General features: G+C 32.5%; 1 protein-coding gene across 2 annotated transcripts in view; it reads right to left on the bottom strand.

The window, feature by feature from the left end:
- CLMN (calmin) overlaps positions 1-17135 on the bottom strand; it is a 158145-nt gene that overhangs the window by 39997 nt on the left and 101013 nt on the right. For both annotated transcript variants that reach the window (XR_012486627.1, XM_074291380.1), the window contains exons 2-3: positions 14931-14992; positions 3241-3336 (exon numbers count right to left, since the gene is read on the bottom strand). Coding sequence is in view for 1 of the 2 variants with exons in the window: in XM_074291380.1 (XP_074147481.1) it covers positions 3241-3336; positions 14931-14992 (158 nt within the window). In the remaining variant the exon portion in view is untranslated. The remainder of the gene's footprint in view (positions 1-3240; positions 3337-14930; positions 14993-17135) is intronic.

The raw sequence follows: 17135 nt of genomic DNA, 5'->3' as shown, positions 1-17135 counted from the left end.
AAAGTTGTGTGAAGAGTTTTACATATATTATCTCATTTGACTCTCAAAATAAACTAGTAAAGGAGGTGCTTTTATAATCCCCAATTTATAGATGAGGAAATGGAGGTTAAGAGGTCAAACAACTTGCTCAGGTTCACACAGTTATTCAATAAGTCTTTGAGGCAGATAAAATTCCCATCAAAACTTATCTGATAAAACAACAACAACAACAACAAACTTAAATGGTAGAAGTGTGGTGTAGTCCTGGATTTGTGGACCGAAGAATGTGAATATAAACTGTTATTACTATGTGGTGACTTCCCTTTTTTTACTAGTCTCATATACAAATGAGGGGGATGGACTAGATACTAACTAAGGCCCATTATAACTCTAAGTCCTATGATGCTGTTATATAATTTTTTTTTTGCTTTTTGGTTATGCACGTACATATGTAAATATTTCCATATGAGTCATGATGGGAGAAGAAAAAAAATCAAAAAAGAAGAAAAATCATGAGAAAGAAAAAAAAAAGAAAAAAAAAAGGTGAAAATAGTATTGCTAATTCCAATAGACTTGGGATAGAAATGGATGCTCTCTGCATCCAGAAAGAGAACTATGGAGTCTAAATGTGTATCAAAGCACAGTATTTTCACCTTTTTGTTGTTGTTGTTTGTTTGTTCACTTGTGTTTTTTTTTCTTTCTTGTAGTTTTTTCTTTTTATATGATTTTTCTTGCATGACAAATATAATTAGAAAAATTGAACATATTTATGTTGGATTGTTTACTGTCTTGGGAAGGGGGAAGATGGAGGGGAGGGAGAAAAATTTGGAACACAAAGTTTTGTAAAGGTAAATGTTGAAAACTATCTTTGCATGTATTTGGAAAAGTAAAATACTATTAAAAAAAAAAAAGAAAATAGTGTGTGTTGATCCACATTGAGTCTCCATAGGTCTCTCTCTGGATGCAGATGGCATTTTCCATCCAAAGTTTATTGGGATTTCCTTGGATCAATGAATTGTTTTGAAGAACCAAGGTTATCATAGTTGATCATCACATAATCTTGTTGCTATATACAATGGTTTTTTTTTGGTTTTACTGGCTTCATTCAGCATCAGTTCATGTAAATCTTTCCAGGCTTTTCTAAATTCAGCTTGTTCATTTTTTATAGAATAATAATATCAGGAGGCAGTACTTTATAATAGAAAGAGAACATAGGCTCTGGAACCAGGAGTCCTGGGTTCAAATTCCATTCCCAACCATCTTTGGAAAATCTCAGCCTCTTAACCTTTTTCAGTTTTATTTTCCTCATGTATAAAATAAGGAGGTGGGTGGGATTAGATGCTCTCCAAGATCCCTTCTAGTTCTTATCAATAATCCTATGAGGATAGCTATGATAAAAAATATGTTTCTTGAAAAAGATTCCCATCTGTTCAGAGAATAATGTAGTTCCCTAATATTTCTTTCCTTTTGTTATGGGAGAAATGACCCTTCTCCTCACCAAAGCCAGTCAATCTCTCTATGTGCCTTTGATCCTATATTCTCCTGTCTTCTCTAACAGATTTCTGCCACTATTATCCCTGATATCTAATCTTCAATCTCTCCCTATATTCTTGTTCTTTCACGTTTGCCTGATACCCAACATCTTTGATTTTGAAAAAGCTAAACTAAAACTTTCTGCTACCTTGCTATGTCATTTTTCAGATTTTCAGCCAAAAACTATGAAAAACCTGTCTATATTTATTATATTTATTGCCTCTCTAGCCTCTCTTTTCACTCATTTTTATTTGGGCCTCAAGAATAAGGAAAGGGAGGATTTTCATTTTGCTAATGTGGGAATAATATAGGGTAGGGTTAAAGTTCAAGCTGAACATCTATATTAGAACTAAGTATGGGTTACTTATTCAAAGGCTTAAGTTTTCAATTGTAGGCTTAATCAGATTTTGATCAGGTTGGATTAGAGCTTGTCAACAGTAATAATGTTGAAAGAGTTGTATGTACATAGTTTCAAAGAGAATGAGAGTGGTAAAAATATCTTGTCTGATTTAAAATCTTCATAAAAATATCCTGTGTCATTGAAATAAGCTCAATGTTAAAAATGGAAAATCTCTGAGTCAAAAGAACTGAATTCAAATAAATACTGGCTCCAAAACCAGAAATTTTGTTGATACCAGGCAAGGTACTTGACTGTTCTAGATAAAAGTTCCTTAAGCAAGAGCCAGCAGGGAAGCTTGAATTTGTACAACCCTCACGCTTAGAATTATTTTTACATTGATTAATAACAAATGTGTAGGGCATGTGATTGAATATTAGAGATGGAAGGGAGCTGATCTAGCCAAATCCCCTCATTTTATAACTGGAGAGGAAACATATAAGATTTACTCTGAGCCTTATGGGCAGTTATTGAGAAATCAGTAATTTTATACATTGCCAGTTGAAACCACACACATCTGCCAATAGTTTAATATTAATATTTTACAGTTAAAATCTAGATATGCTCTTATTTTGTTATTTTGATTCTTAACCCCTATTTTAGTTAATATTACTATTTGTTCTTCAAAGTAGATATTTGTAAGAATTTTAAAATAACAGATATACAAAATGCTAGGTATATTTTTTAGTCTTTAAAAATAAAGACTAAAAAATACATGTTGTAGTGGAAAGCATACTAGATATATGTGACACAGACCTGGGCCTAAGTGACAACTTGAAACTATTTGTATTCTTCCTTGGGGAAAGTCATTGTATCTAAGATTCAGGATATTCAACTTTAAAATGGGAATAAAAATACTTTACCTACTTTACAAGGCTATCTCATGAAAATGATTCATGAACCATAAGATATTATAAAGGTTGTGCCAAAAGTCCAACTTTAAGTTTTCATAAGTTATCTTGCATAAATCATTCTCTATAAATGTGCTGTTATTAGAAATCAGATCTAATTATAAATGAAAAGAATATATTGGTATAAGACATATGTCCAAGTTTATTTGTATATACATGTATATGTATATATCTATGCATACTAGCAGGGATGCAAAAATCAGCTACATAATTTAATAATAATAATAATGTTGCATTTATGTGGCATATTAGTTTACAAGACACTTTTTCCCAACAATTTTATGAGTTCAGTAGTGTTTTAAAGTATATCATTTTATGGATAAGGAATCTTGAGGACCCGAGAACATTAAGTGACTTAATCCAGAGTACACACCTAGTTTTATAATATATGTTTCCAACCCTTCCCCCCACTATACCTACCAGGCTTTGTCCTGAGAGAACTTCTAACAATGCCATCAGGATCTTTCCATCTTGTATATCAATGAATAAATCTTTCACTTCTAGAGGAGGTTTGCACTGTGAAGAAAGAGATAGAAAATATTCACTACCCACAGACCATGTGATCAATTTAAATCCTGAACTTTTATATTGACATTTCTTTTTAAAAAAGGAGAAAGACCACCTTATATTATAACTCTTCCTCCTCTTCAAGAAAATCTTAGAACTATAAGGCCAGATGGATCTTAAATATTCTTTAATTTCTTCATTTTGTAGATAAGAAAAATGAGACCAAGGGAGATTGCCCAATAGTATAAAATAGTTAATTACTTGTTAGATGATAGGTAAAAGCAAATACAGGCTGGAATTAGAGACAGAGGTAGCAAAATATAGGAAAAAAATATTCACTGTGGAGTCAGTTAATTTCTATTTCTAGTATTTAACATCCAAATAATTTTAGGCATCTTATTTCATCTTCCTGTGCCTTAATTTCTCATCTTTAAAATAAGCTTATTCCTGCCTTATTTCCTTGATGGGGTAGCTATGAGAATCAAATGAAATAATGGATAAGAAAGCATTCTTTATTCATAAAGCATCAGGTAATTTTAACCTTTCATTGCTACTCTTAGTCCTTTGAAATTAGTGTAATGGAATGATTTTTTTTTGCTTCATGAGGATATCTTTGATATGTTGTGATAGCCTGGTATGGGGTAACGGTGACCACAACATATAGATAATTATGTTCATGGATATGTGGATGGTGATAGATGGGTAAGGATCACAATTGGAAAATATATAGCTTGGTAGATGATACTTTATGGGTACAGGAATACACTCTTTTAACCATCCCCAAATCATGAATGTATCAAGGATGAGAAAAAGAATTGGAGGAAAAACTAAGCAATTTTTTTGAACGCCTTGACTTTATTCCAGCTATTTTGGGTAAGTAGATAACTATGAGAACAACTCCAGTAACTTAAGAGACTGCTCTTAAGACAATCAATTCCACCAAGGAAAATGTATGTTTCTATAAACATATGAACCAATATTTTCAGTTTTCAGGAGGCATGTATAAACTGAGGGAATATCCCCTACCAGAAAGGTCAAGATTCATCTGCTCCCTAAAAGCCCTTTCCTAACTTCTGAGATTGGATCACATTACTGCTGTTTGAAGAATAGTAATCAACCATTCTAACTGGCACTCATAGAAGCTATATGGCTAAATATACCCATTCAGAATATTTCCCAATTTCAAGCTCCAATACAGAGAAAGCAATTCCAGGTGGACAGAAATAACTGAATATTCTTAACATAAAAGTAAAATTCTTTCTTTGAAAACTTTCATTCTTTGACATATACCATGCCAAGCAAGATAGTATCAGAAGATGAAGACAAGAATCAGCTGGATCTGTATTTTGGTTCCGATGGCTACGTGACCATAGGTAAAATTAGTTTACTACTGGGATACTTAGTTACCTGATAAATAAAATGAGCATAATACTACTTATATACTCATTACCTTGTGGGGTTATTGTGAGGAAACTGTTTTACAAGCCTTAAAAGGCTATATACATGTGAATTATTTTTAGTGATGACCTCACTCCAGACCTTCTTTGAAATGAACATGACAAATGAGTCGATTGACAGGATCCATAGCTACTCTCAGAGTGATAATGCCATGATTTTTGATAAAAATACATTCTATGTAGTGGCAGGAAAAAACTATAATAAATACAGATAAACATTTCTTAGGCCTGCAATGTATCTTAAATTTCATGTGAATAGTACAGCAGAATTCAGATATTGAGGGACCATGGACTACAAACAACACTTGAACCTAAGTCAGCAAAAAGTTGCATGATTTCATCTCCCCAAATTGCCCCTAAACTCAATAAGGATAAAAATAAAACTGTTAATTTTATCAGTTTGAATTTTTGTCATTTATGTTACCCTATAAATTGACTTTGAAAAGGGGTGGGATGGAGAGAGAGAGACTTAATTTCCACAATATATATTTTTAAAATTTTATTAAAGCTTTTATATATAAAACATATGCATGGGTAATTACCCATTTCCACATTGACCCTTGCAAAACCTTCTGTTCCAAATTTCCCCCTCCTTCTCCCCATCCCATTCCCTATATGGCAGGTAGTCCAATACATGTTAAATACGTTAAATTCAATATATGTACGTACATTTATACAGTTAACTGGTTGCACAAGAAAAATCAGATCAAGAAGAAAGAAAAAGAAAAATTAAGAAAACAAAATGCAAGCAAACAACAACAAAGAGTGAACATGCTATGTTGTGGACCACATTCAGTTTCCACAGTCCTCTCTCTGGGTGTAGAAGGCTCTCTCTTCATCATTGAACAATTGGAACTGGTTTGAATCATCTCATTGTTGAAGAGAGTCAGATCCTTGATTTCCACAATTTAAAGGGATGGGGAACAAAATGGGGATTTGAATGCTCTTGGTAAAACTATCAGACAGTATTTCCTACTTCTATGACTTATATCAGATCCTGAATTAAGTATTTCAAGATTTTAGTTTTGAAAAGTCGTTTTTGCTTACTTCTTTCCAAAATCCAAATCCCTCCCACTTTATCTTATGACTGCTAATAATGAATTGATATTCACATACAAAATTGGACATTAAGTCAAACATTTCTATCTTTAACTTATTTTTAAATGTTTAATAATTTTATTTATGTTAAATATTTTCCAATTATATGTAAAAAATTTAACTATCACTTTAAAATAATTTAGTTCCAAAATTTCTCCCACTAATTCATTCTTCTTTCTTCCTTGAGAAGCCAAGCACTTTGATTTCATTTATACATGTGGAGTAACTTCAAAGTTATTTCCATATTAGCCATGTTGTAAAAGAAAATACAAATTTTTAAACAACAAAATAAAGGAAACATTCAGAATCCATCAGTTCTCTCTTTGGAAATGGATAGCATGAGTATTTTGGGATTGTCTTGGATCACTAAACGACTAAGAATAGCTAAGTCATTCATATTTGATCATCATATAATATTGCCATTACTGTGTACAATAATCTCTTGATTCTGCTCACTTCATTTTGTTTCAGTTGACCTCTTTTCAGGTTTTTCTGAAATTATCATTTCTCATAATATTCCATTATTTCATAAACAAGTTATTCATCCATCGCCCAATTGACAATTGCCACCACTACAAGAACTGCTATAAATATTTTTGTACAAATTTTCCCCCATTTTCTTGTGGTATTGCTGGATTCAAATGGTATGCATAATTCTTGAGCACAGATGCAAATTGTTCTCCAGAATGATTGAATCAATTCACAACTCCAATTAACAATGCATTAGAATTACTATTTTCCCACATCCCCTCCAACATCTTCCATTTTCCTGTTCCGTCATAGTAACTGATAACTTAATAGGTATGAGAGTAGTATTATCTCAGAGTTGTTTTGATTTCCCTAATTAGTAGTGAGTTAGCATTTTTTTCCTGTGGTTATAGTTTTTTTTTTTTTTTTTTTCTGAAAAGTCTGTTCATATCTTTTGACCATTTATCAATTGGGGAATGGCTCTTATTTTTATAAATTTGGCTCTGTTCCCTACATATTTGAGAATTTAGAGAAATTTACTGCAAAATTTTCACTGCAGTTTCTTGATTTCTTTCTGATTTCGGCTGCATTGGTTTTGTTTGGACAAAACATCAAAATTATCTATTTTACTTCCCCAAATCTCTTCTGTCTCTTGTTTAGTCATAATTAGATTTCCCCTTAGCCATAGATCAAAAGATACATTTTTTCTATCCTTCCTTATACATTTCTATTTTTTATGAATCCTTTTTTGGGGACAGTAACTTATTTTTAGGTACTATTCATCTGTACAACATCTTAAACAGTTTTTAAAGTACTTTTGTAAAATTTTTTCACTGATCACTCAAAAAAACTGAGAAATACTTGAAAGGTGATGTTGAATGGGAGAACTATTATAAAATCAAGAGTGGCAAATGTTCCAATTTTCAAAAGTAGGTGGAGAGTGACATCTACAAATTATAAACAGAAATGCTTGACTGATTTCTGGGAAAATTCCAGAATATTTTAATTCTTTTTTATCATCACCTTAACATGTAAACAAATGGGAATACTGGAGTATTATTCAAGAATTTAGTTATTAAAGATATGATTAATGAACAGCAAGAGAAGTGGTGAATTAGCCTGCCTGTATCAAAAGTGGATCATTCAAAACTAATTCTGCACCCCACCTCTTTCTAAGTCAGATTGGTAAAGTAGTAAGAGAGTGTGTGTAATACAGTGAATAATAGAACACTGAATTTAGAAATTGACTGAACTAAGTTCAGTTCCCACCTCTGACACTATCTATCTATACTACATCACATCAGTCAATAACATTTATTAAGCACCTACTATTCCAGAGGCACTGAACTATTTATTTAGTACATTTAGTGAGCACTGGCTGGCTATTCACCTGTTTGACCCTTACCATGTAGTTTAATTTCTTTAATTTCTCAAACAATTAAAATTAATAAATTACCTATTGATTAGAGTCCTTCTGCAATGATGGGAGAGAATATCCAATTTAATTCAATGATATAATGGCACATAGGACTGGAAGATAAGAGGAATGCAGTAGGCAAAGTCAGGTATTTGAAACCTGGTTACATGGGTATTTGAAAAATATAATTCTGGACATACAGCAAGGTTTCTCCTCCTTGTCCAAAGTACATGAGTAGTAGGATGGAGTCCTGCTGTGAGGGAAGCTTTTGAATTGAATACTAATACTTGCAAAGCAGGGGAGGGAGAGACACGTGTCTCAAATGAGCAAGCTTAATGAAAAGGCATCTGAAGTGGGAGAGTAAGGCAGCCAAGCTTGGAGCTATAGCAGTCAGAGCCTGAGGTGCCACAACTGCCTTTGCTTTCAGTAAACAGAATGGGATATTCCCCATTCAGGAGAAAAGTTCTAGTTTGTAGAGGATGGTCTCACCTTCTCTCCATCCTCCTCAACGACCCAGTGGGCTAGAAGATGACCCAAAAGCTGATGTCCTGTAAAGGTACTCTTTAATTTCTGTTTTAGTGGTATGACTTTCTTTTGCCAGCTAAATCAGTCTCAGCAATCTCACAACTGATCTATTGCCTTGTTTGTGAAGAGGGAGGAATAGTGTTTGGTATTACTATACAGAGATGCAGAAAGGCCCACTAAATTCCTCCAAATTTCCAGGCTTTCTCCTATCTGGGGCTGAATTAAATTGAGAGAGAGAAATGCTATTATCTTGATCTATTAAGATTAAAACAGATTAAACAAATTAACTTCATGATTGGACTTTTCCTTTTCCCTAGGCTAAAAAAATGAACAAAAGTGAAATTTTTATTGTCTGGGATAAAGATGATCTGTCTGTAAATCTGGCATCATTTGATTTCTTTCCTTCTTCCTCCACACAGGAGTCGAAAAGGCTTTCTGCCAGGGTAGAGTCAAGGGCAGTAACTGGAGGGTTGGAGCTCGTGGGAGGAAAAAGGTGGGGCAGATCCTCACATTCCAAAGATGGGGGCAGGACTAAATGAGTACTTTTCCCCTTGGCAACCTCACCTCTTACCTCAAAAGCGTGTTTCCAAAAGGGTACAGAAATGCTACAAAGTGAGAGCTTTTTCATGAGATTTTTTTTTTCCCCTTGAACTTTTGGTTTCTGCAAAATTTCCTGTATTACTGTTGTTTACTGATCTTGTTTATTTTGAAATTTTTGTTTTCTTTTTCTCTTTGTAGCTACCATCATTACAGTCGATGTTCTATATTCTTATATCTTTATATAATGGCATGTAATTTGGTTGTAACAAAAGGAACCTGGTTATGTTACTACAAGTAGATGCAGAATGTTATTGGTGTTTGTTGTTGATTATTCACATACCTGCATTGTTGATACTTGTTATAATGACGATAATTATCATATGTCAATTGTTTTGGATCATTGCTTTGATTAGTTAATACAGTTTTTGTTTTTTTTTTTGGAAATTGGTCAAATATTGCTAATCGTTACTGACTTTTGCTGATTATTATTGACCAGGTGGGGTATGAGTTGGCTTGAAATGCGTGATACTGTTTTTGCATTTAAATCCATGGAGTGGGATGCTCCTCATTTGAAGGGCAGGACCAGAGAGTAAAAATAAAGTTAAAATAGCACTAAGAGAGTTTAAATAATTAGAAGGTAGTAAAGTAATTCTTGGCAAAGTCAGGGCTGGAGAGATTATCCAGTTAGCATTCTGTACCTTATCCCATTCTGCTGAATCATTTAGAAACACCAGGTGCAAGGACTATAGAAGATAGCACCTGTGGGTTAATCTTCTCTTTAGAAGGAGGGATTGGTCTAGAAGGCAGAGGCCTTAAAGTTTAAAGAGAACTGCAGAAAGAAGAAAGTTGCCTGGGGGTAATAATGGATACTTCACTAGAAGAAAGCTCTAAATTTATATCAGGAAGAGATAGTTCACCTGTAGGAAGAGTGGAAGCCAGTTAATTCCCATGTGGTAGAATTCTGCCCTTGACTTTTTACTACATAACATTTTATTGATAGCACATATCAAATCCAATTAATACACAAAACTGAGAAGAGGTAGCTAATACAGTAGAGAGAAAAACCGGGATCCATAAATGATCTCAAGATGCAAGAACATCAGGCCAAATAAAATAACATGAATTTTAATTGGGAAAAATGTAAGGTCCTTCATTCAGGTTCCAAAAAAAATCAATTTCACATGTATAATATGGGACAAATGTGGCTAGAAAGCAGTTCAGATGCAAAAGTTTTAATAGGCTATAAACAGAATATAAATTAAATGAGACACAACAACAACAAAAAACTAGTGAGACTTTAGGCTCTATCACAGAGACTTGAAAGAAGCTGGTGATATACATGCTACATTCTCTACTGTGAGTACTACTCAGCTAAATTCTGGACACAATATATTTCAGGAAGGACACTAATCAATTGAAGCCTTCTCCAATTAGAGCTTCAAGAGCATACCACACAAGAATGACTGAAGGAACTGGGTATATTTGGACTGAAGAAGAGAAGATTCATGAGCAGAAAAGGATAACACTTTTTTCTCTTTGGCCTTAGAAGGTAAAACTCAAAACAATGGATGGAAATGCAAAGATACAGAAGACTAAAACTTGCTCTGAGGAAAAAGAAAAAAAAAAAAACTTGTTAATAATATCTATCCCAAAGGGGGGGCAGGTTACCTTTAGAGAGAGGATGTTATGTATTATTTATATCAGACTGCTTGCTGTCTTGGGGAAAGGAGAAGTAAGGAAAGGAGGGAGAAGGAAAAAAATTGTAACTATTGAAGAAAAAAAGTAGATACGAGTATGTTATCTTTCCATTAAAGAGTCAGGCTATCACGACAATTTTCTGGGAAGGCTGCAGAAGAGATTCTTGTTAGATATGACTCCGACTAGTTGGCTTCTGAGATCCTTTCTAATGCAAATTTTTCAATTCTCCATGCATTTATTATTAGCACCATTTTGCAGATGAGGACATTTACATTCAGAGTGGTTAAATGAATTGTTCAGACTCATGTATAGCTAGATAAGAGGCAGAATAGAACTCAATCTTTCCACTAAAATTATACTTCTTTTTAAAAATTTTTTCATATGCAATATAAAATGAGTTATTAGAGAATTTGAAATTTTAAACTTTTGTTTTCAACTGTTACAAAGTTTTCAAATATATAAACAACAAAAAAGACAGTTTGAGTAAAACAAAAAGTAAGAACATAAAAAAGAATTGCAACCAGTTAACAAAATGAAAGGGAAAAAATGCAACCTGAAAACAATTCAGAAAAACGTTTTTTTTAAAAGTTGCAAATAACTGTTCAGAAATTGTATTCCTGTGTTAGTTACCAGTTGTTAAAGAATATGTTCATATCAGCCTTTAAGAAGGCAGGAAGTATTAATGATGTCCACTGTATTTGCAATTTAATGCTTTCTTCACTGTATTGAGGTAACTAGGTGGCATAATAGAGTGCCAGATCAAGAAGACTCATCTTCTTGAATTCAAATTTGTCCTTAAACACTTAGTAGCTGTGTGACCTGGACAAGTCACTTAAGCCTGTTTTAGTCAGTTTCTGTAAAATAAGCTGGTAAAGGAAATGATAAATTACACACTGTTTGCCAAGAAAACTCCAAAAGGAGTCACAAAAAATAAGTTGTGACTAAAAGAACTTAACTATAAAGTAATTGTAGACACTTTTGCATTTTTAATTCTGTGTCAGTTCATATATATCTTCCCATATTTTGATATATTCTCCATATGTATTACTTCTCATATAGCAATAATATTCCATTACATTTTAATATTACAATTTATTTAGCCATCTTCTTATTATTGTGATACTTGTTTCTCTTTTGGAGGAATAACATATATATATATATACTGCTCTGTATTTTCAAATATTTTCATTTGGATTTTTCAACAATTCTCAGAGGCAGGAAAAACAAGTGCTATTTTCTCCATAGATAATGGATGCTTAAGGAGATATAGGGATTCACCCAAGATAACAGCTAATAAGTGTAAGAGCTCAAATTTTAATCCAAGTCTTTTGTCCTTAAAATCAGTGTACTTCTACCATATACCTCTGCATTTTTCCTGATCTGTCCTTTCCTGATTCCATGAATTGGCTAACAGTATTCAAGATAACTATGATACATTCATTCTATATTCTTCTTATTCATTCTTTTCCATCTATTAAGTCAAAATTTAAAAGTTCCTTTAAGAATTCTTCCTTCATCCTCAAACTAGAAATTTCTTTTCTTTTCTTTCCCTTCACCCCCAATATCAAACAGCACTTTGGACTTCTATAATGTGCTTTTCATATGTTATTATGTGTTGCCATTGCCTGTGTTGAACCCTTATTAAACCCCTAACTTCATGTGAGAAGATCTTATCTCAGATAAAGTGTACTTCTTGTGCCCCACTTACCCCTATGTTTTTCAGATTTATAAATCCATGGTTCTTTCAATTTCATATTAAAAGAGCTCACAGCCTTCATGATTGAGGTTAAGTAGTGACAAAGAAAATAAGACCTAGGTTTTACTGAACACTGAAGAATATTCTTAATTACATGTAAGATTTTTCAGACAATTTTTCTTATTGTACTTATAGCAGGATCATGCTGTATACTCAGATTTGTTCCTTCTTGTGGGGTATATGGAGTAAATACAGATATTTTCAGTTTTGCTTCTAGTTCATAGCATAGAAACTCCACCTTTAGGAGAGGCAAATGAATGTATGCTTACTAATCATGTATAAAGGCAAAAAATTGGTTTCTTTTGAGTGCAGGAAGGTATGTGTGTGTGTGTGTGTGTGTGTGTGTGTGTGTGTGGTGTATGAATGAATGTGCTCTTGCCAGGGGACTGAGTTAGTTCATCATCACAGTCTAAGAATAAGTCTTCCCAGTCAAAAAAGCAGAGGTGTGGATTATGTATGAACAGATTTAAACATTACCATTCACTCAATCAAAGGTTTTAAACTTACTGTGAAAAGTCCTTAATTTAGAAGTCCTTGAAAATAATTGGATTGCCTAAGCATTGTTTTAATATATAGTTCTCTTATTATTAAGGGATTAATAATATTTTTTCATGATAGCTTGAATTTCTTTTGAAAATTGCTTTTTCAGGCTAATGCAGAAATATAATTAGATGACTGTGTATGCATATGTATAACACACACACATACATATATATATATATATATATATATATATATATATATATATATATATATATATATATATATAAACATTTCTTGCCTTTTTAATAGGTAAGGGAGAGACTAGAAGAAGGGAGAGAATGTAAAAATGAAAAAAATAAATTTTTGAAAAAAAAAAAGAAAAAAGAAAATAATTGGATTGAGTTAGATGATGCTGCAAAATAAAGGTGCTTAAATTGGTTTAGATTGGTCGTATCTTATGGAATAAAAGAGCAGGTCAGGTTAGAAAGCCAGGGATTTGAACATCTGGCAGCTCAAAATGGAAGGAATCATGTCAGGGAGAAGAAAATCTTAGCTCCTCTAATCTCAAGTTTTTGCCTATCATATCAGCTAGAGAAGGCCCTCGTGAGCCTTAAACAATTAAGAGAGGTAATGGTCTTCTAAAACCTGGCCAGGGAAAAAGAGACAGTATCAGGAGCTGAAGTGAAGTGAAAAGGACTCTAATAAAAAAGACATACCACATCTAAAGGGACCATTCTTGAGGAACTTAGCAAAAGGAGATCCAGAAATTTTATTATTTAGCCTTTGGCCAAACATGTTCTTCAAGCTCAAGTCTATTTTCTCTAGGATTCTATATGTATTGGTAGGAATATTACAAATTCCCAGAATTAACTATTCTCTCCATATCTCCTCAGTAAATATCTTTTACCAAAAATTAATTAAGCTTGGTTAACTAATTGATATCAATTGATAATCATAAGGAGTACATCTGTAAGAGCTTGTGAGTCCTAGCATTAGACAAATATTTTGCAATTCCTCAAGGTTAAGCAGCAAAATTCTGAGGGGACAAGATGCAGTATTTCTTTGGGGATCTATCCTGCCAATGCTAATGGAGATCTGGTACATTGGGCAGAATTTGTACTATACAGATAACAAAAGCATACTAAAGAAATACAGTTTTATATTTTTTGGTTAAAAAAACAACATTTTGTGTTTATAAAAGTTTGTTATTTCCCGAGGTGGTCAATGAGAAGAAAGTGGAAAGTCTTGATTTTGCTGTTTACTTTTACTTGGACCATTTGAATTTCAAATTTCACATCAAATAATAAAGTTTTGGACAAGATGACCTAAGGTTTCCTGTAACTCTTACTTTCTATGTTCTAAGGTTATTTTCAGCTTTAACATTCCAAAGTTTTATTAGTCTGTGGAATTAAAAAAAAATTCAAAGAAAGTTGTTCTCTTTAAGAGAAAATATGATCTCATTGTTCATGCTCCTAAAGTCTGTACAAAGTTTGGTAATTTTAAAGAGCTAATAGGTGAGTAGACTTAAAGCCACCAGTAGTGCTGAGATTACCACTAGTATTCATCTCCTTTCTAAGGCATAGTTACACACCACAGAGATCTTACACTGGTAATCCAGCCTTGATTATATATAACAGGAGACTTAACAAAGCTATATTGGAAACACATATAAGCAACTTAATAATGAAACTTTTGGAATTTTAGAATCTGGAAGCAATGCTCACAAAAAAATATTTAAAAACAATCTTTTTTTTTTAAAACTGCAAAAGAACCAAGTATATAGATAGAAAAAAAATCATAGTCTTATTTTTAGTATCAAAAAAACCAAAAATACCATAGTCTTATTTTTAGTATCAAATCAGATCTGATATATCACAAAGCACTTTGCAACCATAAAGACTAGACAAACATGGATGGTTAGTGATATTATTGTCGGATCTATCATATTTCTAATATTTCCCCCCATTCATTGCTAAGGTAATGGAGACATTTTAGAAGGAAAGTGTCAAATTAGGAAAAGTAAGCAGATTGTTAGGTTTGCCTTTCTGAAAGTATTTTATGATAGTATTAAAAAAAAAAGTCAAGAGATATTTCTCATTGAGTCTTCTATTCCACTTCTCACCTCCCACTAAAGAATCCTCCCTTGTAGTCATAGGCTTACCTTTTCCAAGTGTAAATTGATCCACCGGGTGAAGGTTCTCTTCTGAACATTTTCCCTCTCAACTGGAAATAAAGTATAACCGTTAGCTAAGAAAAGAATCATACTTCAAATCTTTACCTCATAATTCCTTATAAAATAAGATGGCAAACTTGAATAATAAATCCAAGACTATAAGGAGGTTATTCTTAACACATGAAGGGATTGTGTCCCAAATTTGGTCAGAGTCAGATGTGTGGAGCTCAAGAGGAGTTTTTCCTATAAAAATTTCACATCTATAAATCACTTCTAAAAAGTTCATAAAGTTCTATTTAACCCTATTTAAGTGTGTATATAAGAATCACAAAATTACAGAGCTAGAAAGGCTTTTGAGACCATCTATTTCAACATTCATGTTCTAAAAGAATAAAATGGACTATTTTAAGAATACAATTTACTGACATCTTTTGCTTTTAAAGATGTGTTTTTACTTTTAAATTATCTACATTTCTCAACATGTCCCTTCTATAATCTATTCCTGGTGAGTCATCCTTAACAATAAAGGAAAAAGTGTTCTTTAAAACTGACCAATGTATCCAAAAAGGCAGACTTATGTAAGGTTTTGCATCCATGATTCCTTATCTCTGGAAAGAACAGCAGGTTCTTTTTTTCTTACATCTCTTTAAGGTAAAACTTATGAATAAGAACAAGGCTTCATCATCATAATTTTGCAGCATTTGGTTTAAACTATGTTGCTATTATTGTTCTTTTTATATTAGATTTTAGTACTTATACATACATATATATGTACATATTACATAATTTATTTAGATATCTTGGAAATCGAACTTTTATTTCCCCCTTTTTCAATATGTATATATCTTCTAATTTTTTAGATATCTTGGATATTTACCAGAGAAATTTGGCACAATTACTTTTTCATTTGACCAATTCCCTTCTTATCATGGTGTATTAATTTTTTTCATGTGAAAGCTTTTGAAATGTATATAGACAAATTATCTATCTCATCTTTTATAGTCTTCTCTTTCCTTTGTTTGCTTAAGAATTTTTCCCATTAGAGTTATGAAAAACATACGGTCTGCTTTACATTTGAGTTTTTTCAACATTATGATCTTTAATCTTCAAAAAAAATGACTCAAGATTTTATAGCTTATTACTATTACAGCTAGGGCTAATCACAAAATCTTAATGTTCAAATGTTCTTTAGAGGTCATCCTATTTTATTTCTTGAAATACTAATAATATTAAAGACAGTACTCATAATATTTCTTTGGATAAAATTTATTTGGAATTCCAACTTATGAATTGTTTTTAGGAATTAAGAATATGTTTTTTCTTACTACAGTCATGTATTTTACAAGCAATGCCCTGACCATGTTCCTTCAAATATGCAAAACATCTTGGTAATGCCAACTTCAAATCATTGGTTGTATCTCCTACATTTTGAGACAAAAATTCCAATAGTTTGGGGGATATGAAGTAAAGGATAAGAATTTTTTTAATGGTTTCTCTTTTACTTTCTGATCTCAAGAAAGCAAAAGATAAAAAAATTTTAATGGTGAGGTAAAGACCTTTATGAAGGAAGAACAGAGAACATGACAACTCTTAGTAGATAGGTTCTATTATTATTCCCATTTTACAGTTGAGGAAACTAGAGGTAGAAAGAGGTTAAGTGACTTGGCCAATTACATAGCTAGTACAAATTCAGAGTCAGGTTTTACTGACTCCTAACTTTATCCACTGTACCAACTAGCTGATTTAATGGGAATAGAGGTAATATTTACCTTCCATTCCCCCTTTCTATTCTGCTCTCCACCTCAGCATCCAACTTCAAATCATCTTTCAAGATGATTCTGTCCTCAGTCATCTCCCTCTTCTTTCAAAATTCATAATACTGAATTAGAACCTTAAAGCTACACTGAAGTGGAATTTGTAGTAGTGATGGGGCAAAGGGAGGAAGGAGAGAGGGAATGCACTAAAAATAGATAAGGAAGAAGAACCTCTGATGTCATTGATCTTGATTAAATACCTTAAAATAAGGACTTAGAATCTCGTAGGAAATTCTTAAACAGAGCATGAAAAGCATAGTCTATTTTCCTTCTATTTTTTTTTTCAATGTTATGATCTTTTCAGGTAATGGCCCAAGTTTATACAGCTCATTAATACTGGAGATAAAGCTAATCACAAAATCATAATGTTCAATTATTC

This window comes from Sminthopsis crassicaudata, chromosome 2, assembly GCF_048593235.1.
Source record: "Sminthopsis crassicaudata isolate SCR6 chromosome 2, ASM4859323v1, whole genome shotgun sequence".
In the NCBI taxonomy this organism is placed as follows: Eukaryota; Metazoa; Chordata; class Mammalia; order Dasyuromorphia; family Dasyuridae; genus Sminthopsis; species Sminthopsis crassicaudata.
Note: the sequence above shows the minus strand (reverse complement) of the source record. Positions and strands in the feature narration are given on the sequence as shown.